Raw genomic sequence first — 26,613 nt, forward strand, 5'->3', positions numbered from 1 at the left:
CCAAAACCGAGCGACGAGGGAGCGAGCTTTATAGCGCTGCGCCGGCATCAAAGTTTGCACTAGCCACTAAGCGAGTGTGGTGTGGGCTGTGATTGGCTGCTTTCGCGGTGGGGCTGTCGGGACCGGAGTTACTTTCATCCAGCTGCCCTGCCCAAACGGGTAAGCATATCCGATTCCCAGGCTTGTTGATGAATTTGCTCGCTGGTTCATTCATTCATTACAAACATTATCATTGACTATCAACTTGCATTCCCTTTGCACCGGGTCTCATTTTATGTCACCAAATAATAATAGTTAATAGGGTTTAACTACTTCCGTACAGTTTTTGGAAGAAAATACCGGCTTAAGAGCCAAGTGGATCCTTAAGACGCCATACAAATGATCGTAAACGAAGATGCTATATCTCCACAACTCCTCCTTTGGGCACCGACCCGGCATCTGACATGTTGGCTTTGTTCTTGCCCTTCCTATACACACGTTGGTCGTTGGGATCGAAGCCACCGTTACCCCACAGAGCCCATTCATCCGTCTCGCTCATGTAGTCCTCCGGGGTGAACGACACGCCCTCGGCCTTCTCGCGCTCCAACAGTTCGAAAAAGCGCTCATAGTTGATCTTTGTATGCCACTTGCCGTCAACATGGAATCGACGCGAGGCCAGCAGGATACAGCAGCTGTGGCTGTGTTCTGCCCCAATTCCATAGCCAAGGCCGCGTCTGTTCAGCTCGTCGTTCAGCGCGACCGCAAACGCTGCCACTTCTTCGTAGAAGGGAACGTTTTGCATCGTCAGCCCCGCGCCAGCGCTCGTGCTCGTTCCGCAGTATGTCACGCCTTTGATCTCCACAAAACACGGAAGCCCCCTTTCCACAAGGTCGGCGTATCCGACGACTTCGTCATCGATATTGAATCCCTTCACCAAGGTAAGACGATACACCGTCCTCTGTACGTGCGTCTTCTCCCGAATGATGTCCAAGCAGCGCTGGAAGCGCTCCCAGAAATCTCTATGTAAGGGACGGTCGATCTTTCGCAAGCTGTCACGGTTGCTGGCATCGATCGAGACGTACAGCTGTGTTATCCGGTCAAGTGCCGCAAGTTGGTCCGGGTGCTGCGCGTTGCAGACGAGGAAGCTCGAAATATGTTCGCTGTGAAGCATGGACACGAATTCGTTGATGTGAGGGTAGAATATCGGTTCACCAACCAAGCTCAGTGCACAGTGCCGGATGCGCATGGCTTCCGCAAATCTTTCAGCACGAACACCCGGCACACCACGCATCATCTTGATCTTTTTGTAATGGCCTTCCTTGACCCCTTGAAATATTAGCTCCGGCGGGTCCACCTTCCACCGCCATGTGGTGCCGACGGGATTCGTCCCATGTCTCCAACAGAATACGCATTTGTTGCTGCACGACAAGGATGGCGTTGTCTCCATGCAAAGATGCGACTTGATACCGTAGAACGAGTTCTTGTAGCATGATCCACGTCCTCTGAGAGCTGATTTCGTCCAGCGACAGATCTTAACTCCCGAGTGGGAACCGACTATTGTGTAGCCCTGTTTTGTCAGGGCCGCATACGTGGGAGAGGTTGTGGGTACCATTTCCTTTGGAGTAGACGTAGCAACCGATGTCGATGTCTTCGAATATGTCGTAAAATCAATTGGTATATCTGAACCCTGCTTTCCAGAGGCGTCGCCGCCGAATTTAATATCCTCCAAGTCGGTAATTTCGGCTCTCCGAGCCTTTCGCGGCCTGGATCCAGGGTTAGGTACACCCTCATCATCTTCTTCAACGTCCTCTTCATCACTTTCAAGCGGGTCCCCACTGCCAGGCACTCCTTCGCCCAGCGCGCCGTTGTTTGTAACCATGTCGCACAGAACCTCCTGCATGCCACTGCACCATTCGTCGAGGGCCTTGTCGCCGTCAGTTTTTACATCACCCAGGCCTAGTGGATATGCTCTCTTCCTTCCAGTTAGCTTCGCCATCCACTTATCCACTTCCTTTGCCTGAGAACAGAACCCTTCTTCTTCGGTGGGCCATCCTTCCTTGTCTCCAAAGCCAAACACCGCGTACCCCGCCAGTCCCGATAACGGCGCCGTGTCAATGCGGAAATCATGGTGCGTTTCGTCTAGGTGGCCCAAAAAGGTATTCAAGATCGTATCGATGTTGTAGGTTGGAATTATAATACAGTAAAAGTACAGGACGTTCGGGTTCGATTCGGGGGCTTTCGGAGGAGAGACGAAGTAGTCGTCAAAATCGACATACGATAGATCATATAGCTGGGGAGCCAGAAGTCTCGACGAGCGTTTGGAATCCTTCAATGGCTCAGTGTTAAGCCTTTCGAGGACACGCTTCGCGCTTCGTTCGGTGGACCCCGTGAGGGACGAGAAGAATATGATGGGTTGTATCGAGATTTCCTTGGTCGCGTCGGAATCCCCGTTGACCAGCTTCGTTCCTTTTTTCGCGGGTTTCGTTCCAATGACCCTTTTTGGAGGCCGGCCCTTGCTCCTCGTTGCAGCGCCATTCGGCGAAGGGGTTCCCTCCTCCGGAGTGGTGGTGGAGGTAGGTGGCTCGGTCCCCGAGGTTGGACGGCTTTGTTTGGCTTTCGAGGACCGGGGAGGTGAAGGTATCGACGGTGGAGAAGCTTCAGCAGTTTTGCCGCGCGCTGCAATCAGATGAGAGAGGATGAAGACGGCGGGCAAGAGCACGAGGGCATACCCCCGATACGAGTGCCATAGCGAGAGAGCCCCTGATAACTCCGGTCAGCTGCACTCTATTCTGCTAAAAGCGACAAGGAATGGAAAAGCAAAAACATACTCTGCGCTCCGGATGCGAACGTCTCGTCCGGCATTTTGGTCAGCGGCCTGGGGGGGAGCAAGCTTTGGGTGTTCAAGCGCACTGAGATCTGGTGGGGATTATGCGTATTGGTGTTTTTTTGAGTTCGCTATCGAATTTTCTTATCGTGTTTGCATCGTTTGCACTGTTTGCTCGCTGCGCAGTTTGCCGGGCTTGGCGACTGGGGAACAACTCACGGGCACCTGACCTTGAACCGGGCCGTCGCGGGTCTTTTTGAGGTCGCAACTCGCCAAAAAAAAAAAAAAAAGGGGGGGAAGAGGGGGAAAATCCCCGCTTCCTCCTCCTCGAACATACAACGATGGATCTCTTTTAACTCCCAGTCCTTCTGGGACGACCAGTCTTGAAGAGACTTCTACTCTGTACTTCCGCCTGGATCTCCATGGTATTTACTCCATACCTACATAAATGACTTGAGACGCACTCAAAGTTTGTTGCACAACGAGGAAAGAAAAAAAGAAAAGAAGGCGCTCAGACATTCGCTAATTAATAACTCAGACTTCAACCGCTAAAAGTGCTTTGCAGAATCCGACAGAAACCCTCCCATCCGGCTTTTTGATCTTGCTTTAACGCCAACAAATGACAGGTATCAGGAAATAACAAAAAAAGGAAAAAAAAGAAAAAAAAAGGAATAGAAGAGAAAATAAAAAGAGACGCCCGCTAACGAACATCAAGAAAATCGCAGCCTCAAGATCCGCGTCGATCAAGAAGAGAAGGGAGCGTGAGTCTTCCACGCAGCTCCTCCCACAAGGCTTGCTTGCTCACAGAACTTCTCTCAACAGCATCTCGGTTCTCTTCTGCTCGCCGGAGCAGGTACATCATACATTCCTGGGTGGTGCCCCAGACCACGTACTTGAACACGTGGTTGTTCTCTTCTTCAAGGTCCTTTACAGGTGAATCAGCAATCCTGGATCCGCTGCATGTCTGGAGACGGTCAACACCTACCGGTACCTTCTGTGTCAAACTCATGGAAAGTTCATCTGCCATTCCCATCAGTTGCGCGTACACAACGTCAGCCAAGGGTAAACCTCGCCTGAGTTGCTCCTGTCGCAACTCTCGCATCATCTCCGTGCTCTCCTTGTTGTGACTTGCAAGGACAAGCCCAATCTTGGGCGCAGACGGATTGTCGATGTGCTGAGTGGCCAGCATGACGGCGGCATTGTTGAAGGCTCGATCCGTGTCCTCCTTGGTATCGTGTATCAAGTGACGAGGATCGCTGTTGATGTATGCACCGCGCACTAGTTTAACCCCGAGGCTGAATTTCCCCTCTTGGGCCATCCGAAGATGCGATTCCAATGTCGCCGTGGATTCTTTCAAGTACCTGGAGATCGATATCTGTTAGCCAAGAACGCTCGAAAATACCTATTAAGAGGGGAAAAAGCAAAAATAGTAAAAAAGGGGAGAATGAAAAAGAAATAAAAACTCACATCTGATAGGTGTTATATACAACGGTCTGGCCGTCACGGTTGTACTTCTGCATAAGGTCCATGGTCCAGGAGTCGATGCCCGCCTTCTGGACATAATGCTCTGCGTCGAACAGGAGTTTCACCTCTTGCTTTCGCGCAGAGGCGCAGATCTGCTCCAAGGCATCAGCCATCAAATTGTCTGGGTTTTGCCCGGTTTCTAGGGCGTGCACACAACCGATGCCAGCGCCGGTGTACTTCACCGCGACATAATCTCCACGCTGTGCGTAATTGATCGTCCGCAGAGTTCCTTGAAGCCACTGCGCAACATGTTCTTTGTGCAGTGCGTCAGAATCTGCTGTTCCAGATTGAAACTGCGAATTCGACAGGTCTACTTCTCGTGCATATGCCAAAATCACCCCCCGATAACCCATGCTCCGCAGTCCCTCCACCGTCTCTCTGATCTCGGCCTCTGTTCTCCCGGCACAGAACTGTGCATAGAACATGTTGTCGAGGAGGAATCTGAAGAGGGCGTTCCCGGTCAGAAACTGGACATTTCGGTGAATCACGGTCGACGCCATGTCCATGAGACGTGGGCGAGACATGACGGTCTGCAGCATGATGCTCCGAAGAAGGGAAGCAGTGGGCATCCTGTCCAGGATGCGCTGCGGTGGCGAAGGCCGAACAACGGCGGTGGCAGCAGCAGCGGCCTCGGACTTGGAGCTATCCCATGGCGTCTGGGGGAGGTTCTCCGGGGACTCCGAAGGGACGTGAAACGCTCGAACGTGACGCGCAGAGTGAATCAAGAATAGATTATTTCCATAGCTGAGTTTAGAGGCCCTACAAACTGGAGAAAGTCGGTAGGCCATATCTCGACTGGACGGGAGGGAGGGTAAGGAAAGTGGTTGAAGGAGGAGAGTCACGGGCGGAAACCCCCTTTCTACCACCTAAAGGGGGAGCCCATATATAGACCTTCTGGGAAAGCAGTGGTCCAAGCTTCGCCCAGGTTGCTCCGGGCGGTCAGGATGGCGTCAGCATCGTGGCCGGAGCTGTGTCGAGCTTGGTTCATTGAGCAGGTGGCACAAGGGAACAGCAGCGAAAAAGCAACGAAGGTGCCGGATGAAGTCGCTTTTTGGCGGGCGTGGCACTCCAGTTCCCACGGCTTGCAGGCGACGCTTTCCGGCGCTTTCCTGGAAGTTCCGCCACCTTCGCCTCATGTGACCTGCTGCTTTTGCCCACTGTGCGTCGCCCGAAGGGAGCTAGCCCAGCGTGACTAAGCCCGCCGCTCAAACTCAAGACGGCAGCAGGAATGGCCGAAGGGGGTCTCGACCGACCAACACAAAAAAAGAGACGTACGAACGAACCAACAGAACCCGTCTTGTGGGTAGTGCTGAAAGGAAGAGACACAAAGGAGACAAAGAGAGCTGCGTGACGGAGAAACACAGAGACAGAGAGAGAGATAGAGAGGGAGAGAGAGAGATAGAGAGATCGAGAGACAAGAGAGGGTACCGTGAGACCCAGCGCTGTCACCTGCGAGCCTCACCACACCCCCCTATCTGCCCGTGACTCGGGTGGAATTTGGTTGGCGAGCCGGCCGTCCACGGATCTCCGGCAGGACGACAGAATGGATACGGGCCTTGAACTCGTCAACTCCCCTTCCCTCCCTGCCCCGTTCTCCGTGCTCCGGTACGTGGCCCGCCAAACCTCCACTGTTTATCAGGACACCCTGGCCCACAGACGCTTTGCTTTTTTTCTCGCATTGCACCGCTGATTGGGCGAGCTCTGCGTCTATCTCGCGCTGGGAGAAATATGCTTAAATTAGCCCTTTTTTGCTGGGGGAAAGACTTCGGGCCAGCCGTCAAATCACGACTGCTGGGCTGGCTATTCTTATCGCCCGATTACCCGCCATTCGTCGCGGACCGGGATTCCAGGCCACCCGCCTCGTTTCCTCGAAGGCATTTCGAGAGAACGAGCAAAATAAAGATAGAAAAAAAAAAAATTTAAACCTGTGCACGAACTAGTGTAAGTGACCAAACCCTTTTGTACGGAGTACTCCGTACATACTCTGTTACTCCGTACTTCCTCCGTACCGCAGCAGAGAAACCACGAGGCGCGTTGATCACATCCAATAGCACACACCCAAAATCCCGCGCCGACGACGGAAGGCCGGGGTGGGAAATCCTGTTGACGATCCCCGGCTTTTCATCCGATTGCGGAGAGCACAACTAACACAAGCTAGCTCGGCATCGTAGAACTCTTTGCTGTAACCCATTCATTACCGCCGGGCCAATGCAAGCCTCACCCATCACTATGTAAGATTACATTGTCCCTCATTCTTTACGATCATGATTACTTTTTCTCACCGCTGCGACCACACACACTCCTGAACGGCGACCAGAATTAAAATTGCTGCCCCCTTGTTAGTTAGTTGCTTAGGTTTTTTTTTTTTTTTATTTTTTTGTTTTTAACTTTCTTGGTAACTTGGGGATCCGACAAAATAACAGAATCATGCTGGTCCTTCGCGAATCGGACATCTTCCCCATACTCAAGGGCTTGACGCGTGACCAATGTCAACATCTGCTCCAGGCGCTCTGGAAGGCCCTCGCCAGTTACTCAGGCCATCGTAACGGCGCCAACGGACAGAAACTTATCCATCAACCAATCCGAGAGCAGATTGTGACCTCAAGGAACCACGCAACACTCTTCATGCCAGCATCCGATACCAACACGACCACAGGTATCAAGATCGTAACTCTGCCGGGCCATGGCGGCCCGCCCAAAGGTGCCATCAACATATGCTCTCCAGAGGGTGACCTCGAGGGATTATTAAACGCTGAGCTAATCACGGCATTCCGGACCGCGTTGGCCAGCATGATCCCGTTTCAGAGATTCCAACTCCGAGAGGGCGCAAATATCCTGGTATTCGGGGCCGGAAAGCAGGCAGAATGGCACATTCGGCTTGCTCTCTTACTCGCTGGAGAGAAGATCACTAAGATAACAGTCGTGAACAGAGGCGCCAGAGGCGCTGAGAGATTAAAGAGCGATTTGGATGCAGATGTTCGCGGGATATTCCCAGGGATGATGATAAGTTACATAGGGAGGGATTCGTCGACGTTCGCGGCAGAGATTCTCGGCACATTGGTATCTGAGGCTGATGCCATCTTCTGCTGCACTCCGTCGACCGAGCCGCTATTTTCCAGCTCATATCTCGGAGAGAAGCCCAGGTTTATCTCTCTTATCGGCTCCTACAAGCCACACATGCAAGAAATTGATTCTACAACCCTACTCTCTGGACGTAGTACGATTATCGTTGATTCAAAGGAAGCGTGCCTGCACGAGGCGGGCGAGCTTATCAAGGCTCAGGTATCTGAAAGCCAGCTAGTAGAGATTGGCGAGTTGTTTGAGAATCCGCATGCGGCTTCGAGGCTGTTCGATTCAGGCAGCAATGTGGTCTTTAAGTGCGTTGGAATGGGCATTATGGATCTCGTGATTGGCAGGGAGCTTCTCGCCCTTGCGAAGGAGAGACAAGTTGGCATTACAATCGACGATTTTTAAACAAGGGCACGATCGTCGAGAGTTTCGGGCAGCAGCGTGCCTATTTTTGGCAGGCCAGGCGATCGCCAGACGATCGCGCCTTGCTGCTCGACGAGACGCCGATGGGTTCGACTAGGACACTTGGGGATTATCATTGAACGCCTTGAACTCTACCTGCTTGCGGGGTTGCCCCCGTTTTTCATCATCCTTGGATTCCTTCTGTGGATGACGGCGGGACCAAAGGGGGTGCTTCCGCTGCCAACTTGTCAAACAGATGGCAATGTTGTCGGTGTGCGGGGGGAAAGAGTGCTGTCAGCTTACTAGCGAAGGTTCTGTGTCGATAAATTCTATACATATACAAGGACGCCACTGAACAGAATTCTGTTGTCATGAGATAGCCGATTTGCCACCAAGCTACCCATTTTCTTCTTGTCGCCATTTATAGCATTCCCTACTTGGCTTGTGACTGTCTTGGCGCTTCCATTTTGTTCGATGATCTGCTCGAAGATTTTCCCCTTTATTCTTGGAGCGATGTCGCGGTCTGTTGTAACACTACCACCTGTTCAGACTCCCTCTGGGTCGTACTCTGTGTGTGCTGACGAGTAAGACATCCTTGGACTTCCGTAGGCAGCCCATAGTCCCACAGCGTCAATGGTGGACCAGAAGATGCAAAAGTAGGATGCTCTGAACGGCAACAAGTACCCAAATATATTACAGCAATCGCACTCAGGTAATCCAATGCTGCCTTTCCCCGGTCACGCTCTCTGCCATACTTGATATTTGACCCTTTCGCGGCCGATGTGGCTGTCGCAAGGGCACAGCCCAGCTCCCTGTTCGGCTTGCTGGAGAGTGGTATGGTAACCGACATTCCCCTATTCTCCCAAGAATAACACGCGCGCACGCATACACACCCTCTTCTCCCAGGGTAGGAGCCCATGTCGGCAGGCCTGGTAGGCTTGGTGAGTGCGGATTCTTTGCTGGGAGAGGGGATGGGTGGTAGAAAATCGCCATTGACGTCAATATCTCCTGGAAAAAAAAAAAAAGGGACCCTGTCGGTGGGAGACCTTTCGCCACATCTGGAAGGTAAAAGAATGGCCCATTGATCAGTGATTGCCTCGTCCTCCGTTGCCTCTTCCGCTGACCCTGTTCTACCGGAGACACAGCCAATCAACCATGCGACTGCGTGTGTTGAGGTGTGTCGACGGTTCAGCGTCATATTCAGCTTCAGCTTCAGGGTTTAAGCTTTCACATCAGTCCATTGAAACCAAGCTAAGAGTTCTGTGGACGTTGGATGGGATGGCAGGTCCATATATCTCAGGAGAGCAAGGACGGTCTTCATGCGAGTAGACACGCGAATATCGGGTCAGGAGAGGGCGGAATATGTGAGCAATACCTCTGTACCAGGGGAGGGGAGACTTGCGGTTGAATTTGTTCCAGAAGAACCTTCCACCCCACGTTTCTTGGGTAACTTCGACCATACCCTGCCCGCTGTCTGGATGGATGTGAGCTGTGAGGGAAACCAGTGGAGGATTTGGAAGCGAGAGGGAGCAGGGGACCCCGGCAGATCAGGCTTGGCCGAGGGCTGTCTTGTGGGAGTGATCTGGCCCGCCATTTTAAAATTTTTAAAATTGCAAAGAGGCACGGGCACGGCCAGTGGGATGTTTCGCCAATGCGACTTTTGTCAGCAGGGAGGCTGGACTGGGCCTGGCATACGGAGGAGCGTACAGCAGATGGGCACGTAGTTCAGTTACGCGATGCGTGAGAGAAAGCTGTTTCCTGGCTTAGAGAGAGATAAGCTGGTGGGCTTAGGGCTGTTGGAAATTTTTTTTTTTTTTAACGGTACGGAGTATGGGTGTTGGGGTACTCCGTACTGTTGTGGATTGAGGCCCGGGAGGGTTGCCGAAAGCAAATGCCAGAGTAGCCATGTCCCTCCTTGCTCCGTAGTGGACCAGAGAGACCCCATGCCGGAGGGATCCAGATCGATGGGATGGACGGAGGAGGGTCGCCCCTAGTTTGATGGGAACTGAGACTCCCGGCAAAAAGAAGAAAGCTGTGTGAGGGGGTGAAGAGGAGAAAATAATAAAAAAGGCTGGGGTTGTTTTCTGTTTGGTCCAATCCTGCTTTCGGTCACCCCGCGCCATTGCCCCATGTAGACTAGCGCCATCCTTCGGCAGTGACTAAGCTTCGACGTTAGTCAGCTGTCAGATGAGGGGGGTTTAAGCTGGGGGGCCTTGGTACTACTTGGTAAAGTTACGGAGCACCTTAGGTACCGAGTTACTTGGGTCCACCGCCCGCTGTACTCTGAAGTCACACAACCAGCCAGACCGCCCGCCCTAGACAGCTGAAAGAGTACCGGGCTAACTAAGGTACCTGCCCTGCCTGACTAAACACACACACCCCCCCCATCATGCCCCCATCGCCTCCTCCCTCCCTTCATTCACTCCCTCGCTCTCCACGCCATGTCGTGATTGTTTTCCCTCTCCTCCTCTTCTGTTCCTTTCTTTTTTTTATAGTTTTATTTTCTTTTTTCTTTTTTATATTTGTTTGTCATATTTCTGTTCTTCTTTTCTTTTTGTGTATATTGTCTTACTATCCTGTTCTTTTGCCTCAACCCACGAGTATGCGTATTCAGCGTTACATGTTCTATCTGCCCGTTATCCATTGGTCGCGTTGAAGTCTCCCTCGCCATATCGTCTCCTCCCTCTTGCTGCCATGCCCACCGCTCCTCCTCCTCCGCCGCCACCACCTCCTCCTGCAAAGGTGCACAAACGGGCTTATCAGGTATGCATCGCTTGATTTCATTGGCTTTGCTCCCATTGTCCTCTGCTAGCCTTCAAATGTATCCAAGTCTCTCTCCCCTCCTCTCTGCTCTCGTGTAAACATCGTGAAATGCAACGGCGAAATAAATTTTTTAAGTGCAGTTGGTGAACTGTTTATCTCTCTTCTCCCTTTCGCCCCCATATAGGCCTGTATTCCGTGTCGAGAGCGCAGAGTCCGATGTGATCTCGGTTCCGTCGATCACCCGCATCAGGGTCCCTGTGGAAGATGTCGTCGGGAACGCAAGTTCTGCCACTTTTCCGCTACCCGCGGAAAGAAGAAGTCGGGTACATCCTCCGGCGCCTCCGCCCCCGCCGACCATCCCCAGATCGGGAGGATCGTCTCCCTCGACGGCACGCTGGCCACTCTCGCCGGTGTCAACGTGCTGCCGCTGTCGGCCCATGGCCGCACTGATAGTGTGGGTTCTGCTGGTAATCCTCCTCCCGCCATCAAACCCGGTTTTCCGCTCCTCAGTCACGTGATATCTACTGATGCTCCGCTGTCCGGTGCCGCAGGCGGAGACAAGGCTGCCGCTGCCCTGCTGCGCGACGCCGCTTACACCTCCCACGATGCCCTCAACCTGCTGTGGGAGGCCGGTCGTCACAGCGAACGCGTCACCGGCTTCCACCACGACTCCAACCCCTCCCGCCTGCGGGCCTCCGCCGACGAAGGGAACCGCCCTTCCGCCCCGCCGAGCAACCACGGCAGCACCACGAGCACCGCCCTGCAGCCTTGGTCCAACCTGCGCTTCGTACGCACCGGTCTCTTCACTGCGGAGGAAGCCCTGGACCTGGTCAACTACTTTCACAAGTACTTAGCCCCCTTCACCCCTATCTCCTCCACTGCTTATCAGGATCAGTCAATGCATGGAAAGCTCTTGGAGGAGGAACCCATACTTGCTGTCACTATCCTGATGCTGGCATCGCGCTACATGAAGTTCTCCGGCGCTGGTGCGGTCTCACGCTCCTACATGGTCCACGAGCGCCTGTGGCAGCACCTGCAGGGCATGATCTCTCGCATGATCTTCGGCCAGGAGCAGTTCAGCGCCGCGACCCACGACAACGGAACCGCAACGGAGACTATGACCACCCAGTCCTGTGAATCCGCTCTCGCCGGTTCCAGCTTCGGGAGCCTTCGCACCCTTGGCACCTGCGAGGCCCTACTCCTCCTGTCTGAGTGGCATCCGCGTTCGCTGCACGTCCCCGCCGGAGATGATGGGGACAGCATTATCGTCAAGGACGAGGTTCGCCGCACGAGAGCCAGCACGTCAGGCATTGGCGGCCGCATTCGGATCGATTGGCTGGAGCCCGTCTGGAGATCTGACCGAATGTGCTGGTCGATGCTGGGGAATGCTCTGGCCCTGGCCGTCGAACTCGGAATCTTCGACGAATACGACAACACCACTATCGGTGCTAGAGAATCCCGACGTGACATCTGGAACAATCCACACTCGAGCCAACGGGCGTATCTCGTCCAACATTTACTCTGGGTCTACCTGACCCAAACCTCTGGCCGGCTAGGTGGGTTTTTGCCCAAGAAAATACTCTAAGCAAATGCTATCGATTTCGGTTTCTAGGACAATTTTGACAAATGCGTCTAGGTTGGAAAAACTTGACCAATGTTTCCGTCACCGACCACGATGCCAGCGTAAAACACGGTGATACGATCCGCTGCTGGGTCGGCGTCGCGTCCTTGATGAAGAGAGGAAACGAACTCCTCTTTCCTTCGAGAGAGAGAACACGCGACATCATCAACAGCGGCGAGTATATTGCCGTCCTTCGTATGCTTAATCCTCTTCTCCAGGATTGGCAGCGCGAATTTGACCGCGCTAAACGTAAGTTTCAATCTTGTCGTTTTTATTTTTTTAATTTTTTTTATTTTTACTTTTCTTTCAGTTGTTTTAAAATCACATGCATGCATGCTGACTAGTCGCCCTAGTTTCCAAAGCAATGAGATTAATACTTGCCATCGAGTTCGGATACGTTCGAGTATATATAAACAGCGTTGCCTTACAAGCCGTAGTGGAACACTACAATCGTGTTGCAAGAGAAGGGGGTTCACTTCCACTCTCTGCACTACTCAGTCCATATGAGGGAAACAAGGAATATTTCATGGAAGTGGTTAACGCCGCGAGAGCAATGCTCCAAGTAGTAGTCGAGGAACTCCTCCCCGAAGACCGGCTTAAGCATGTCCCCGTCCGGACTTACTCGAGAATACTCGCTGGTGCCATGTTTTGTCTCAAGGTTCGTCCCCTTTTTTATGGATCGAATGGTCTTACCCTGTGCTTACCCGCTTTAATACAGGCTTACGCTCTCGGAGCAAAAGATAGCGAAACCGCAATCTCCCTTACACTAGTTGAGCGTACTGCAGAGGCTCTTTGCACCTGTGTTGTTGACGACGTTCACCTGAGTAACCGATTTGGCGAGCTCCTCCAGGCACTTGTATCGAGTCTCCGTAGTCGCGTGACGATCCCGACCAGCGAGCCGTCTCTCAGCGGGCATATCACTCCCAACAACGGCCAGATGGGGCGGCAGCCATTCGAATTTCACGAAAGCATGCCCCCCGAAAGCAAGCCCATTGTAACAGAATCGTTCGAACGATCAATGGCCCAGCAAATGTCACTCCCACAAGCACTCACCAGCGGCGACTACGATTCACGCTTCGTCACCAGTCCTGCAAGCTCGGCACCTGACTCGTCAGCGTATATGACGATGGGTGTGATCCCGGACCAGCATACCTTCCAAACCGACCCGTTGATATCATTCGCTGGCTTGGGTCCCAACCAGCTAGGATGGTCCGGTGGCCAAGATTTCTTCGACATGCTCGGCCCATTGTTGGATGTGCAATACGAACAATACCGGTGAAGCAGAGCCAGAGCTCTGGCTCTCTTCTTCGATAATTATGAAGAAGAAAATGAGGTCAGCTCTCTCCCTTTCCAACGGGTCTCAACTGGGAACGGTAAGAAAACACCGTTCTCCCCAAAGGAGCACAGTGTTTGTTTTCTTCAGAGCTCTTACCGGCACACTTATGCCGGTGATTAGCGATCTGACCTGTGATGGCTGTTGCCGAAACGGAACTTGACAACAACATCGACAAACAATGATATTCAGCGCCGTGAACTACCCATCTTTTCACGGCCAGCTGAACCAAGTCAGCACGCCCTGACTCTATATAAAAGGCAAGCATCCTAGACACTGTTGGTTCTCAAACCACGTCCCTCCGCGAATACTATTAACACCATCCAAGCAGCAGCAGCAGCCTAGAGTGGATTTTATCCTCAGCAGATGATTTCAATATCGTTCATTGTTAATTCATCACACCAAATAATACCAACAAACCTTAGGCATAGCCTTTTCAAATAAGCGCATGTTATCACAGCGTTGGGAGGTTTCTCAACAGCTGATACCATGCTCACTATGCTTTGACTCTGTGCTTATTCGTTTTTGCCCCAGCGCTGTTGAATGTAGATATTTATGCTCCCGCATATTAGCGATTTCGGTCCTTTAGACAAGAAATGTTTCTCTCAAATAACTGAATATGGAAAATACTCACATCCCCTTCAACAAGTAAGCTGATGAATGATATCAAGGGCTAATATCTCCCTCTAATTGTAACCGGGGTACGGAGTAGAGCAAAAAAAAAACAAAATCAATAAACTTGACCTGGGGGGTCAAGAAGCTTTTTATGCATTTAGGCAGTGAAACCTTCCAGCGTGTCGAGAATTGCTTGAAAGTTTTTTTGCCATGGAAAATGCTGGATAGTCGAGGGAAGCGATGGACAGTGGTTTTCCGCCGAGCTTGAGCGGTCCAGTTGCGATTAGGGCTAGATTGGGGCAACCCGCTTGGGCCCGTGTGAGATCTGCAAGCTGGCGGAATTTTTTTTTTTAAGCTCTCATCTCAAACCCCGCCGTAGCCTGTTGGCTCCGGGTCAAGCATTGCATAAGCATCAAATGCCTGCTGGAGCTTGACTTTCTCTACGGGGACGGTAGTAACTAGCTTTGTAACTGCAGACAGGGCTTACATAGCAGAGGAACCCGGCTTGAAAGCATCGGTCAATGGCACGCCTGGGGCATTCCGTGTGACCATTCCCCTCTCGCCAACAGAAACCATGTCCGTCCAAATGTCAAGCCGGCTAGTTATCCGGAAACTAAGACTGATCAAAGGGGAGACGCTCGGATCTATCCCAAGCACATAGACATTATTGAGTACCTCCAGTTAGTTTCTTAATGTCTAAAAGCAAAAGTATAACAAGGGCGATTAGATGCAGTTCAGGGTTCTATAGACACATTCTTCCAAGTGAGCATATTCTTGTCTGTCAGTTAATAAACCCCGTTTTGCGGTGTACAGTCTCTGGACCCCCCTTGGGATCAATGGCAAATAACCAAGCGAGTTGTCAGATGCTGACTTACTCAACCACCATTCCGCAACCCTGGATGTCCGTGCTGTATGCCGCCTCCACCGATCATCCATGGCATTAATTCTCCGATGTTGACAAGCCCATTGTCTGGCCGTTCCTCTTGGGTTTCCGTCACTAAGCATGATGCTTGCAGCAGGAAATAAAATGTTACCCACGCTCGTTTGAGATCATTTCGTGGTGTGCTTCGGGATATTGCTCGGTAGCTCATGGCTAGCTGGGTCCTGGAGGTCAGCCATAACTTCTTCCACCCTTGCTGTTAATGGGCAACGATTCACGGCGAACAGAGAATGGCAAAAGTTATCAACTATCAAGCCACCTGCAGAAGCATTGCCGTCTTTTTCCAAGCCACCTGTTGAAGTCCGATTGGCCTTTTGGAAGATTCCAGTGACCTCAATACCTCCCAGAGGCGATCGCGTGGCCGAATCACACCATTGACAGATATCCCTCCCTTCAAGGCATACTGTTCCCTCGACACGGTGTCTCTGGTAGCTTCGGATGTCGACTTGAAGTTTATGCCGAACCTTCGCCTGTGATCGTCTAATTGGCTTATATTCTTTTTACAGAGCCTGACTTTGTTACTCTTGCGAATTACTTGCACCCGGGTGGGGGATGCATCCCCGTCGTTGTCGATCGAATGGGTTGCGATGGTTGTTCAGGTCTTCACAGCTTGGGGTGACAAGAATAATTGATATCCGGGCACTTCATCGCCGATAATCTCTGTATTGCCGATACTAAAACTCGACGACGACGAGTCTAGGAAGTAATAAGAGTGTCCCACTTGATCAAGAAACACAGCACAGATCAACCTGGCACCAAAATTTACTTCCCTTGTATGGCTATGACATCGTAAGCCAGCTGGGTGCACTTTCTTGACCTTCGTCTTTGATATATGATCACCTTCTATATCGTCGTCATCACAGTCTTCCAGCCACCGGCTTTTCAAAAAACCAACTGAGATAGGACGGCTCTATTGGACTTGGAAGCAAGAGAGGGAGACGGAAAGAAAATAAGATAAGGGAACCAAAAAAGCGACATCCTTTTGGTTTAGCCGTTTGAAGGCCTGGACGGAATATGGGATATGATCTTTTGTCAACTGTGCCACCAGCCTTGTGCATATGATTGTGAGAGTCCGAAACGGTCATAACCTCTCGGCTGATCTCTTCTCTGTATTATTAACATCTTGGGCTATGCAAAGGGGATCTTCTTCCGAGAGATATCGCTGTCAATTGTTATAGACAACGACAGGCGACAGGAAAGTCAAGGCGCTGGGAGACTGCAACGGGATACAACTAGCCCCAGCAACTGGGCTGGGCACTCCTTCCACGCGTGTGTCAAACAACCTCCGGGTCATGCATGTCGAAGAATCCCACTCGTACTCACGACGACAGCGACAACAGGCCACACGGGAGGCAATGGCCTCCGAGAGCTCACAGAGGTGGAGTAGGAGAGGTGCTATGAGCTGCCCGGACACTGAGTTTGAGACATGCTGGATAGTAGGTTCTTTTCTCCACCATCATTTCATTCTTTCTCTTTTCCTTCAGCCTCCTTTGCTGGTTAAATTCACGGAAGTGATAATCTGGGACCCAGCTCACATGCTTTTCCCAGCGATTGCACATGGCATGCTTCAAGCTGGGTGGTTAAATGAGAGCATCTCCAGGGTTGTGAATTGAGCCCTGATGGTCCTGATATTATGCAGGCCTGCCAATGAACTGCGACAGCCAGTGCGTCGCGCAGTATATATACACATTGGTATCAGTGGACTTCAGATTTACATACCCAATTTTTGGCGCGGCGGGCGACGACTTTATTTCTCAAGCAATGAGATACTCGTCGGAGATCACGGAGGCTCTCGACGCTTTTTTTGCAGGCAGCGGCCTTTGATCCTTCCGATCACATCTCATACGATGGGTTGAGTTCGCGGTGGGTACAACTCCGAACCGAGTACCCTTGTCAGCTCTAACAGAGACACCAAAACTGCAAAGGAACAATAGCCCTTCTTCCCTAATACACACTGGTGGCTGAGCTTAAAGTAGTCACACCGGACGATTTCTCGCATGTCCTTTAATTTCCTGGACGAAAATGGCCCCTGACCTGTGCAGCTTTTGATATAAGAGACCATGTTGAAGTGGATTGATAAGTGAGCTGATCGTGGGCAGGGTAATTATTCCATATCAAAAATGAAAAAAAAAAAAAAAAAGGGCTTTATCGGAGCTGAAGGGGGGTCTGGTCTAGATCCATCCTTTGCAGCTGCGATCCCGACTGTCGGTGGAGCGGTGCTGAAAAGATGAATCCACTCCCGACACGCGTATCTACGGAGTACTCCGTATTCGTTGTCATATAACTATTTGAAGTAACTAACTATCTACAGGTGTATACTCTCGTAATCTCCTCCTCACTTTAAAGTGGTGATGCAACTCGGGGCAGCGGATCACGGACTGCGAGGAATGTTGTCATCGCGCATATTACATATTTATCATCCCAGCATGTTTCCCGGAAGTGATGCCGAAACCAGCTTGTTTTGTGATCCCGACGCCGATTTGCAATTTTTTGTTTTTGCAGGGAAGCCGTATTCGTATTTCGCACTGCGGTGTTGTGATTGGCCTCTTCGATTACTAATTCACTGCAATTAAGTTTGAGCCTCGGCAAGAACGATCCGATAGTCGGCATTCGGAATATCAATAGACCGGTTTGAATGTACCAAACAGTTACGGGGTAACATCCATGCCTCCTGGGAATATGTACTGTACTCGATCGAGGAGAAGTGTGAAGATGATACTGACAGGGAGGATGTGAGGGTAGATCATCGCATGAGGCATGGGCAACGACCAAGTTATATATTATTTCTTGCGTAGGGTTTTGCAGCGTGTTGGAATACATTAATGCTGCGGTACTCCGTACTCAAATTATGTTTTTTTGTCGTTCCTCCGTATCTTGGACGAGCCGAGGCACAGAAGGAACTTGCATAGGGGCTGCTTACATGAATTTATGCATTTAATGTCTTAGTTAACTCTGGCGGCGAATGACGTCATGTTTCTCGTCTGATCCGCTGCTGATTACATACACGAATTTGCACCTCTGCCCAGTTTGCGCTGCCGCAGCGAGAAAAGAGAAAAACGAAAAAAAAAACGAAAAAAACGAAAAAAACAAAAAAAAAAAAAAAAAAGGAAAAAGAGAGAGATGGAAAAAGGGCAGAAAAGTATCGGGAAGTTTGATGAGATCACCAACAGATAAAGCTACTCCGTATGGGCCTTTGAGCCCTACCGGCAACGCCAACCCAAGCTTGAGCGGGCTAAGCTCCAGCCACTGATCTCATTGGCCTCCGACCCGTGGGCGCTGCTCCAGGCGCATCCCTACTAAACACTCGGCCTTGCCGTACCCTTTTTCGCCCCCCGACCACGCCCGCCCGGTAAAAAAGCTTGGTGCTTGACCGGAGCCCATCCATGGCTACTCTCATCCCCTTGTCAAAAAAAAAAAAAAAGAGGTACCTTTTGAGAATTTCCGATCAGATTCATTATGCCTAGGCATATTTTTTTCTCTTCTTCTTCTTCTTTTTTTTTTTCGATTTCTTCCTCCCTTTTATATCAGGCTCGATCCCTCCCTGTTTCCTTTGTACAGTACATACATGCATACATCATAGCACATCTAGATACGTCGCGATATTAATATTTTACCTCTCACCTTCCACTCGTTAAATCAACCGGCGGGCCGCTGACTCTGTTCCTATAGACTTGTGATTAGAAATCTTCTTATAGAGGGGAGCTTTCGAGAGATTTTGCCTCCTTGACCGTCAGTGTGGGAGTTGCTGTCTCGCTGCAAGAGGCTTAAATAGAGATCAATCACCGTTTCCCGCTCGTTACCCCTTCCCAACCGTCTCCCTTTTTTCTTTTTTTTCTTTTTTTTCTTTTTTTTTTTTATATGACACTTGAAGTATCAGCTTCGATAGTCATTTGCCGATAAATCGTCTCGCCGCTTCAAATATGGGCGACGAATCACCGCGCCCTTCAAAAATACCCTACTGGCGCCAGGTCATCGAACCCGGCGCCGTCACCCAAGAGGTCATCGACTACCCCTACAAGGGGTCCGGCACCGAAGATGATCCCTTCGTCGTCGAATGGATTCCTAATGACCCCCGAAACCCTCTCCAATTCTCCACCATCAAGAAATGGTCCATCACCATGCTCGTCGCCATGGCGACCCTCGCCGTTGCCCTCATCTCCTCCGCGTACACCGGCGGTGGAAACCAGATCATGGCGGAGTTCAACGTCAGCAGTGAGGTCATGATTCTGGGTGTCTCCCTCTTCGTTCTCGGCTTCGCCATCGGTCCACTGATCTGGGCGCCCATGAGTGAATTGTACGGACGGCAGCTCCTTTTCTTCGGAACATACATGGCCCTGACCGCGTTCAACGCCGGCGCCGCCGGAAGTCAAAATATCTGGACCCTGATCATCCTTCGATTCTTCGCCGGCTCGTTCGGCTCGTCGCCGCTGACAAACGCCGGCGGAATCATCGCCGATATGTTCTCCGCCTCTCAGCGTGGCCTGGCCATGGGCATGTTCTCCATCGCACCGTTCTTGGGTCCCGTTCTCGGCCCAATCATCGGTGGTTTCCTCGGGATGAACGCAGGTTGGAGATGGGTCGAGGGCTTTCTGGCCATCTTCTCCGGCGTGCTCTGGATAATTGGCACCTTGCTGGTCCCAGAGACATATGCTCCCGTGCTTCTTCGCAAGAGAGCAAACACCCTCTCAAAGCTTTCTGGAAAGGTATATCGCAGCCGCATAGATATCGACCAGGGCCGGGTCACTGTCAGCGAAGCCTTCGCTACCGCCCTCAGCCGCCCCTGGATCCTTCTCTTCCGCGAGCCGATCGTCTTCCTGCTTTCCCTGTATCTCGCCATCGTGTACGGCACCCTGTACATGTTGTTCGGGGCCTTCCCATTCGTGTACCAGCTGATCCGCGGCTGGAATGAGGGCATCGGGGGCCTTGCGTTCTTGGGCGTGCTCGTCGGGATGCTTATCGCTGCCGCCCTGAACATCTTCGACAACAACAGGCGCTACATTCCACTCGCAAAGAAACACCATGGGTTCGCACCGCCTGAGGCCCGCTTGCCTCCGTCCATGATCGGCGGCATTGCCATTCCCATCGGTCTTTTCTGGTTCGCATGGACCAACTATCCCTCCATCCACTGGCTCGCGTCCATCGCCGCCGGCGTTCCCTTTGGTTTCGGCATGGTCCTCGTCTTCCTGGGCGTGATGAACTATCTTATCGACTCGTACACCATCTATGCAGCCTCAGTTCTTGCCGCAAACTCGGTTCTGAGATCCCTCTTCGGCGCTGCTTTCCCGCTGTTCACACGATACATGTATGAAGACCTTGGGATTCACTGGGCATCCAGTATCCCTGCGTTCCTGGCACTTGCATGCGTTCCGTTCCCATTCCTTCTCTTCAAGTACGGCGCGACGATTCGAAAGAAGTGTAAATTCGCTGCCGACGCCGAAGCGTTCATGCGCCGCCTGCAGGAATCGAGTCTCCAGCAAACGGAAGAAGCTCTCAAGAAGGCGGAGGAGGAGGAGGAGGAGAAGGAAGAAGAAGAAGAAGAGGAGGAGGAAGCGTCGCGCGAATTTGGACTCAAAGAAGACGAGAAAGCTGGCCAGCCCGGATCCGCCGACGAAGGTGCAGGACAACGGGACTATGTTCTCGAACCGATTCGGTCTATTAGCAGACAGCAAACACACAGAACCCACAGGACACACAGAACCGGCTCTATAGCGTCGAGGCTGTCTGAGACGTTCAGTGAATACGAGGGTAACCCGTTCGACATCGACCGGGTGAACACTCGGACGTCGGTCACATCGGCACGAAGAACGTCGATGTCGGGGAAGTGAAGGACGCGAAGGGCAGAAAATAAATATAAATATTGCTATATCTATATATATATGTATGTAATTAAACACCCGACAATGGACACGGGTTATTTTTCACAATCTGTTTAAATTCCCCTTGAGATGTTACTTAGTTACCTCTTGGCTGGCGTGCTTTTTTTGATACCTTCTTTGTAATTTTAGCTATTCTCTCAAAACTTCTTTCTTTCTTTCTTTCTTTCTTTTTTTTTTTTTTTTTTCAATTTTAATTTTTCTTAACTTTGAACTGAGATCAGCGTCGAACATATTAGTTGATGAACTGCAATGCTCAGTGGTCACTGATCCATTCCATATGGCCGTTGAACATGAGAGTTGAAAGTTGGCTCGTGTGTTTCTCATTTCGAGAATATTGGCGGTCAAAGCTTTTCCCACAGCTCTTCACTGTTGCACAGACTAAGTTAACTAAAATGCGAAACTAAGTTAACGAACTATACGCAGCCTAGAAGATCAACTTTCCGCTGGCCCGTTCCCTTTTGCACCGATCTCCATACCGAGGAAACGGATTGACTTCCAGATCTTCCTGTCGGCATCTCCATCCTTTGTCCGGGGTAACTAACTAGTTAGTTAATTATGAGCTATCAACTTTCGCTGCCCGACAGCATCCTCCTCAACAACCGCGGCTCGAATGGTGTCTATGGGATCGACTGGATAGTCGGAAGTTCAAGCTGCGCGTAATGGAAACTCTTTTACGTAACTCTCAGGAGAAAGGAAATGTTTCCCATGGAGCATTTTGGATGCCCTGCAGCCTTATGGATCACTGCGTTCCCGTGTCTTCAATTAATCAGTCACAGTCTTCCTGCGTCGAGACGACAAACCAGATTTGACGCGGATCCACTGGGCTAATTTATGTACTGTCTCTGCAAGCGATTACCAGGTGTGATGTTTTCAAATATCTGCATGGATGTGAGTGAGTTCCGCACATTGAAGACCCGCATGCAGAAAACATTTCCCGATCGATGGGAGATCTTCAGCGAGCATGGACGAATGGCTGGTTACTAGACATCGCCTTTCCCCCGACACACTACAAGCGTTTAGCGGAATTTGCTGATCGGAATACTGCAGGGCGATAATGGATCGGGATCGGACACACATCGCATCGCTACGAGCTGCCGCATTGACGCACCACCGGTCGTCCCCTGGCCAGTGTCCCAGGCTAGAATAACGCGTCCGTGTTTGAGAGACTTTTTTTTTAAAAACCAACCGTCTTACGGAGTACTTGCAGAGGGGACCTTGGGAAGGCGACGGAGGAGACACTGGGCAACGGGACGGCCACCAGGGGTCTCACGTCCTCTCACTCGCTGGCGGTGTGACAAAAGACCAGCTATCCCTCCAGTCGGCGTTTCGTGTTTCTTTTCTCAAGGCGTCCGTGGGCAATCTGTCGAGTTACACTGCGTCTAAGAACCCTCGAGGTAGCCAGGGTGTTTGAGTTGACGAGGTCCGGTGCGATGCTAATTGCATATCCTGATTGGATACGGTGGTCTAGGGTCCCGGCTCCAGGATATGCTTGTGTGCATGTGTGCGTGTGTGTGTGTGTGTGCGTCTGGATCTATCTGTGTACGAGGGAAGCTCTGGTCCAAGTTAAGAGTAAACTCGAACCATGTTCCCACCTAAGCTCCATGTTTCACCGTCCTCGAGCGCAGAAAGGCAGCCTGTGGCCACGGCCATGCACCCTCTCTCTCTTTTGGTATGGGGAGCCTGCCCCGTTCGCGACGACACGGCAACTCGGACATGCAAAAGAAATAGTTGACAGAATTTGCATCCCGACCGAACAAAAGTGGGGATTATCGTTGATACGGAGCCGACGAGCGGATGACTAATCAAGAAGAGTAACTAGTCTTGGCGAGCGGCGATAGGCGGGGTTAAAGGCTGGCAGAAACTCCGTGCGAGCAGTTTGGGTGGAGAGAGAATGTGTGTTTGTGTCATTTTTTTTCCAGAAATTGACTTGATGTGGAGGCTAGACAACGACTTGAAAACTCAAACACAAACCCCGCGACGGAAGTGCCAAAACATGGATGGGCGGAATTCAAGAATGTGTGAAGGACCGGGAGAAGAGTTGTCAAAAGATGCAATTCCACGGCGTTCGCGTCCCCTTTTTTAAGAGGCGCGAACCATCGCGAGCTGGGGCGGGCGGGCCAGAGGAAGGAGGACAGCGGTTAATTGGGCGGGGGAACCGACGGGCGAACGCTCCTTTTCGGCCGGTTAACGCTCTTTCGCTTTCCCCACGACGGAGCAGCGGAAAGAGAGTAAAAAGAGAGAGAGAGAGAGAGTTCTACACACAGACCACGGAATCAGCGGGCAAGGTTTGTGTGGGGTTGAGTTTGCGTCCCTGTCCGGCTTACCGGCGTCCTGCATTGCAAATGTCTCTCTTCCCTTACATCATTACCCAAGTACTCTCTCTCTCCCTCTCTCCGTACTCTCCGGTACTCCCTGTACCATCCATACATACATACATTTGTACATTCATACGTTTGTGCATACATTCATACATACATTCATTCATTCATACGTTTGTACTGAGTATAAAACGGGGTCGGGATAAGAGGCAGGAGCAGCCCTCTCTCCCAGTTTCTGCCCCTGTCCTACCCCCGAAGAGGAAAGTACCTGCGAGCCGCCCCGGGGATGGGAAGGGAAAGAGCAAAAAAAAGTTGACTTTTACCCCACCTTTGAACCAAAATCCCCGCCGAAACTGCTGCCCCCCCCTTCCCTTGCCCTTCCCTTCCCTGGGTGTGTGTTCTCGTCGTGTTTTTTGCGCCTTCCCCCGCTCCCCCTCCTTTCCTTTTATTTGTTGTATTGCCGGTTCATATTTTAAGGATCGACCCAGCAGCTTGCCAACCTTCCTCTACTCTCTCTCTCTCTCTCTCTCTCTCTCTCTCTTCTTCTTCTTCTTTCTCTCTCTGTTCCTTTTTCTTTTCTCTTCCACCTTCACTCCTCAAATCTCTTCTCTTCCCCTGCTTCATCCTCAATCTCTTCTCTTCCCCTGCTTCATCCTCAATCACCCTCCACTCCACAGCAACAATGGCTCTCTTCCAGAAGATCGAAACCCCCTCCTGCACATACGAACAGCCCCTCGGCTTGTGAGTGCTGGCCCCCTTCCTTCAAAATCACTGAATTCACCGCTAATCCCCGGGGCCGTCCAGGTTCATCAACAATGAGTTCGTCAAGGGTGTAGAGGGCAAGACCTTCGAGACCATCAACCCTCACAACGAGAAACCCATCGTCGCCGTCCACGAGGCTACCGAGAAGGATGTCGACATCGCCGTCGCTGCCGCCCGCAAGGCCTTTGAGGGCGAGTGGAAGAAGGTCACCCCCACCGACCGTGGACGCATGCTCAACAAGCTCGCCGACCTGCTCGAGCAGCACTGTGACACCCTCGCCGCCATCGAGGCCCTCGATAACGGCAAGGCCGTCTCCATGGCGAAAGTCGACGTCGCCAACTCCGCCGGCTGCATCAGATACTACGGTGGCTGGGCCGACAAGCTCCACGGCAAGGTCGTCGACACCGACCACGAGACCTTCAACTACACCCGCCACGAGGCCGTCGGCGTCTGCGGCCAGATCATCCCCTGGAACTTCCCCCTCCTGATGTGGGCATGGAAGATCGCCCCCGCCCTCGCCACCGGTAACACAATCGTCCTCAAGTCCGCAGAGCAGACCCCCCTCAGCGCCCTCTACGCCTGCCAGCTCGTCAAGGAGGCCGGCTTCCCACCAGGCGTCCTCAACGTCATCTCCGGCTTCGGCCGTGTCGCCGGTGCCGCCATCTCCTCGCACATGGACATCGACAAGGTCGCCTTCACCGGCTCCACCCTCGTCGGCCGTCAGATCCTCCAGGCCGCCGCCAAGAGCAACCTCAAGAAGGTCACCCTCGAACTCGGTGGCAAGTCCCCCAACATCGTCTTCAACGACGCAGACATCGACAACGCCATCTCTTGGGTCAACTTCGGTATCTATTTCAACCACGGCCAGTGCTGCTGTGCCGGCAGCCGTATTCTCGTCCAGGAGGGCATCTATGAGGACTTCCTCCAGCGCTTCAAGGAACGTGCCATGAAGAACAAGGTCGGCGACCCATTCAACCCTGATACCTTCCAGGGACCACAGATCTCCCAGCTCCAGTTCGACCGCGTCATGGGCTACATCGACCAGGGAAAGAAGGCTGGCGCCAAGGTAGAGATCGGCGGTGAACGCCTCGGCACCGAAGGATACTACATCCAGCCCACCATCTTCAGCAATGTCAACGAAGATATGAGCATCGTCAAGGAGGAGATCTTCGGCCCTGTCTGCTCGATCCAGACATTCAAGACCGAGGAGGATGCCATCAAGATCGCCAACGGTACCAGCTATGGTGAGGACCCATTCTCTCTCTCTCTCTCTCTCTCTCTCTCTCTCTCTCTCTCTCTCTCTCTCTCTTTTTTTCTTTCTTTCTTCTTTTTATTCTTTTCTTTTCTTTTTGTTTTTTTATTGTGCGAGAGTGATTTTCGTGGTGACTGACTCTTATGATCTTGCTAGGTCTTGCGGCTGCCATCCACACCAAGGACTTGAACACTGCCATCCGCGTCTCCAACGAAATCAGAGCAGGGTGAGTCGAAGAAGAAAGAGAATGAAATCGATATTCCCCGGATACATTCTCTTCATCTTCTTTTATTTTCCTTTTTTTTTTCTCCCTTCTTCTCGAGAGCAAGAATTGGCTGACGAGGATGTAGAACCGTCTGGGTGAACTGCTACAACCTCCTCTCGTACCAGACGCCGTTTGGTGGCTTCAAGGAGTCCGGTCTGGGCCGTGAGCTGGGCGGTAAGTGATTCTTTTTTTTTTTTTTTTTTTTTTTTTTTTAATTTTTGTTCACGCAAGCGGTTGGGACAGCGGTCTGACTGGTATGGGGTTTCTGCAGAATACGCTCTCGATAACTACACGCAGGTCAAGGCCGTCCGCATCCGTCTCGGAGACGCGATGTTTGGTTGAGCGGAGCAGCTAGCTCTGTAGTTCGGAATGGGGGTTTGTGAAATTGGGGCCCTGTTCCTGCTGTTGTTTCTTCACCAGGTTGTATCTTAGCAAGCATCATCGGGTTGTTCTCGCTATATCATGAAATTAATGTTGTTATGACGAAGAAAATACCATTGTAGTGAAAGTACACCTGCAGAGTGGTTGTGTTGTGAGTTGTTGTGTTGTGAGTTGTTGTGTTGTGAGTTGTTGTGTTGTGAGTTGTTGTGTTGTGAGTTGTTGTGTTGTGAGTTGTTGTGTTGTGAGTTGTTGTGTTGTGAGTTGTTGTGTTGTGAGTTGTTGTGTTGTGAGTTGTTGTGTTGTGAGTTGTTGTGGTGTTGTTGTAGTGTCTGAGTGGGAATGTATGAGAGAGATCCCGCTAGGGAGTTATTTTAATTTTTTTTTTTTATTTTTTTTAACGTGGTTTAAAAGTGTATTTGGGATGAGAGTTGCTTAACTTAGCTGTGATGGCCTAAATGGAAGACTGTCTGCTCAACACCCGCAGCCAACCCATGAATTCTGCTTAGTCAGAAAGGACGAGACGGTGCCTGGTTCGAATCCCGGAGTCGCGACCCGGGCGTGGTCTTATTTAATGGACCGCGTCTCTTCTGGTTCTCCCACACTCGTGCGAGCAATCCACGAACGGCTGTGGCGCGCTAGGCAATGGAGGCGACACTTGAGGGAAGCAATTCTGCAGAGACACCTCCACT

At 51.5% G+C, this 26,613-nt stretch overlaps 12 protein-coding genes across 12 annotated transcripts; 6 read left to right on the top strand and 6 right to left on the bottom strand.

Annotated features, from left to right (window-relative positions):
* Window positions 1-253: 253 nt before the first annotated feature.
* On the bottom strand, window positions 254-2,843 carry CIMG_09814 (flavodoxin and radical SAM domain-containing protein; the record flags this gene model as incomplete). Its single annotated transcript, XM_001240192.2, has 2 exons — window positions 254-2,739; window positions 2,808-2,843. Coding segments are annotated over 2 exons (2,378 nt in total), but the record flags the coding sequence as incomplete, so codon positions are not given.
* A 369-nt stretch (window positions 2,844-3,212) lies between these two features.
* CIMG_09813 (uncharacterized protein) lies at window positions 3,213-5,723 on the bottom strand. The gene is made up of 3 exons (XM_001240191.2): window positions 4,271-5,723; window positions 3,789-4,164; window positions 3,213-3,728 (listed from the first exon to the last, which is right to left on the bottom strand). Exons 1-3 carry the CDS (start codon window positions 5,113-5,115, stop codon window positions 3,531-3,533), a joined length of 1,419 nt encoding a protein of 472 aa, XP_001240192.1. The 5' UTR covers window positions 5,116-5,723; the 3' UTR covers window positions 3,213-3,530.
* Window positions 5,724-5,798: 75 nt separating this feature from the next.
* CIMG_09812 (uncharacterized protein) lies at window positions 5,799-6,205 on the bottom strand (the record flags this gene model as incomplete). Its single annotated transcript, XM_001240190.1, has 2 exons — window positions 5,799-6,044; window positions 6,149-6,205. The coding sequence occupies 2 exons, from the start codon at window positions 6,203-6,205 to the stop codon at window positions 5,799-5,801; spliced, it is 303 nt and encodes a 100-aa protein (XP_001240191.1).
* A 167-nt stretch (window positions 6,206-6,372) lies between these two features.
* Window positions 6,373-8,193, top strand: CIMG_09811 (proline utilization protein PrnX). Its single transcript, XM_001240189.2, has one exon. The coding sequence runs from the start codon at window positions 6,755-6,757 to the stop codon at window positions 7,799-7,801; it is 1,047 nt and encodes a 348-aa protein (XP_001240190.1). The 5' UTR covers window positions 6,373-6,754; the 3' UTR covers window positions 7,802-8,193.
* Window positions 8,076-9,829, bottom strand: CIMG_09810 (uncharacterized protein). The gene has a single exon (XM_001240188.2). It carries the CDS (start codon window positions 8,994-8,996, stop codon window positions 8,298-8,300), a length of 699 nt encoding a protein of 232 aa, XP_001240189.2. The 5' UTR covers window positions 8,997-9,829; the 3' UTR covers window positions 8,076-8,297.
* A 663-nt stretch (window positions 9,830-10,492) lies between these two features.
* Window positions 10,493-14,142, top strand: CIMG_09809 (uncharacterized protein; the record flags this gene model as incomplete). The annotated part of the gene is made up of 5 exons (XM_001240187.2): window positions 10,493-10,561; window positions 10,746-12,117; window positions 12,198-12,431; window positions 12,536-12,840; window positions 12,901-14,142. 5 exons carry the CDS (start codon window positions 10,493-10,495, stop codon window positions 13,459-13,461), a joined length of 2,541 nt encoding a protein of 846 aa, XP_001240188.2. The 3' UTR covers window positions 13,462-14,142.
* Window positions 14,143-14,853: 711 nt separating this feature from the next.
* CIMG_12441 (uncharacterized protein) lies at window positions 14,854-15,628 on the bottom strand (the record flags this gene model as incomplete). Its single annotated transcript, XM_012358777.1, has 5 exons — window positions 14,854-14,908; window positions 15,006-15,025; window positions 15,165-15,234; window positions 15,296-15,550; window positions 15,606-15,628. The coding sequence occupies 5 exons, from the start codon at window positions 15,626-15,628 to the stop codon at window positions 14,854-14,856; spliced, it is 423 nt and encodes a 140-aa protein (XP_012214200.1).
* Window positions 15,629-15,953: 325 nt separating this feature from the next.
* CIMG_09808 (uncharacterized protein) lies at window positions 15,954-17,343 on the top strand. Its single transcript, XM_001240186.2, has one exon. The coding sequence runs from the start codon at window positions 16,363-16,365 to the stop codon at window positions 16,681-16,683; it is 321 nt and encodes a 106-aa protein (XP_001240187.2). The 5' UTR covers window positions 15,954-16,362; the 3' UTR covers window positions 16,684-17,343.
* A 1,647-nt stretch (window positions 17,344-18,990) lies between these two features.
* Window positions 18,991-21,104, top strand: CIMG_09807 (multidrug resistance protein; the record flags this gene model as incomplete). Its single annotated transcript, XM_001240185.2, has 1 exon — window positions 18,991-21,104. The coding sequence occupies one exon, from the start codon at window positions 18,991-18,993 to the stop codon at window positions 20,893-20,895; it is 1,905 nt and encodes a 634-aa protein (XP_001240186.1). The 3' UTR covers window positions 20,896-21,104.
* A 95-nt stretch (window positions 21,105-21,199) lies between these two features.
* Window positions 21,200-21,660, bottom strand: CIMG_09806 (uncharacterized protein; the record flags this gene model as incomplete). Its single annotated transcript, XM_001240184.2, has 3 exons — window positions 21,200-21,324; window positions 21,423-21,483; window positions 21,622-21,660. The coding sequence occupies 3 exons, from the start codon at window positions 21,658-21,660 to the stop codon at window positions 21,200-21,202; spliced, it is 225 nt and encodes a 74-aa protein (XP_001240185.2).
* On the top strand, window positions 21,515-22,683 carry CIMG_12945 (uncharacterized protein). Its single transcript, XM_004445174.1, has 2 exons — window positions 21,515-21,834; window positions 21,994-22,683. Exons 1-2 carry the CDS (start codon window positions 21,778-21,780, stop codon window positions 22,327-22,329), a joined length of 393 nt encoding a protein of 130 aa, XP_004445231.1. The 5' UTR covers window positions 21,515-21,777; the 3' UTR covers window positions 22,330-22,683.
* Window positions 22,684-23,888: 1,205 nt separating this feature from the next.
* CIMG_09805 (aldehyde dehydrogenase) lies at window positions 23,889-26,102 on the top strand. Its single transcript, XM_001240183.2, has 5 exons — window positions 23,889-24,005; window positions 24,069-25,270; window positions 25,435-25,504; window positions 25,629-25,717; window positions 25,815-26,102. Exons 1-5 carry the CDS (start codon window positions 23,947-23,949, stop codon window positions 25,883-25,885), a joined length of 1,491 nt encoding a protein of 496 aa, XP_001240184.1. The 5' UTR covers window positions 23,889-23,946; the 3' UTR covers window positions 25,886-26,102.
* Window positions 26,103-26,613: the final 511 nt, after the last annotated feature.

The sequence above is a fragment of the Coccidioides immitis genome (genome assembly GCF_000149335.2).
Source record: "Coccidioides immitis RS genomic scaffold supercont3.2, whole genome shotgun sequence".
In the NCBI taxonomy this organism is placed as follows: domain Eukaryota; kingdom Fungi; phylum Ascomycota; class Eurotiomycetes; order Onygenales; family Onygenaceae; genus Coccidioides; species Coccidioides immitis.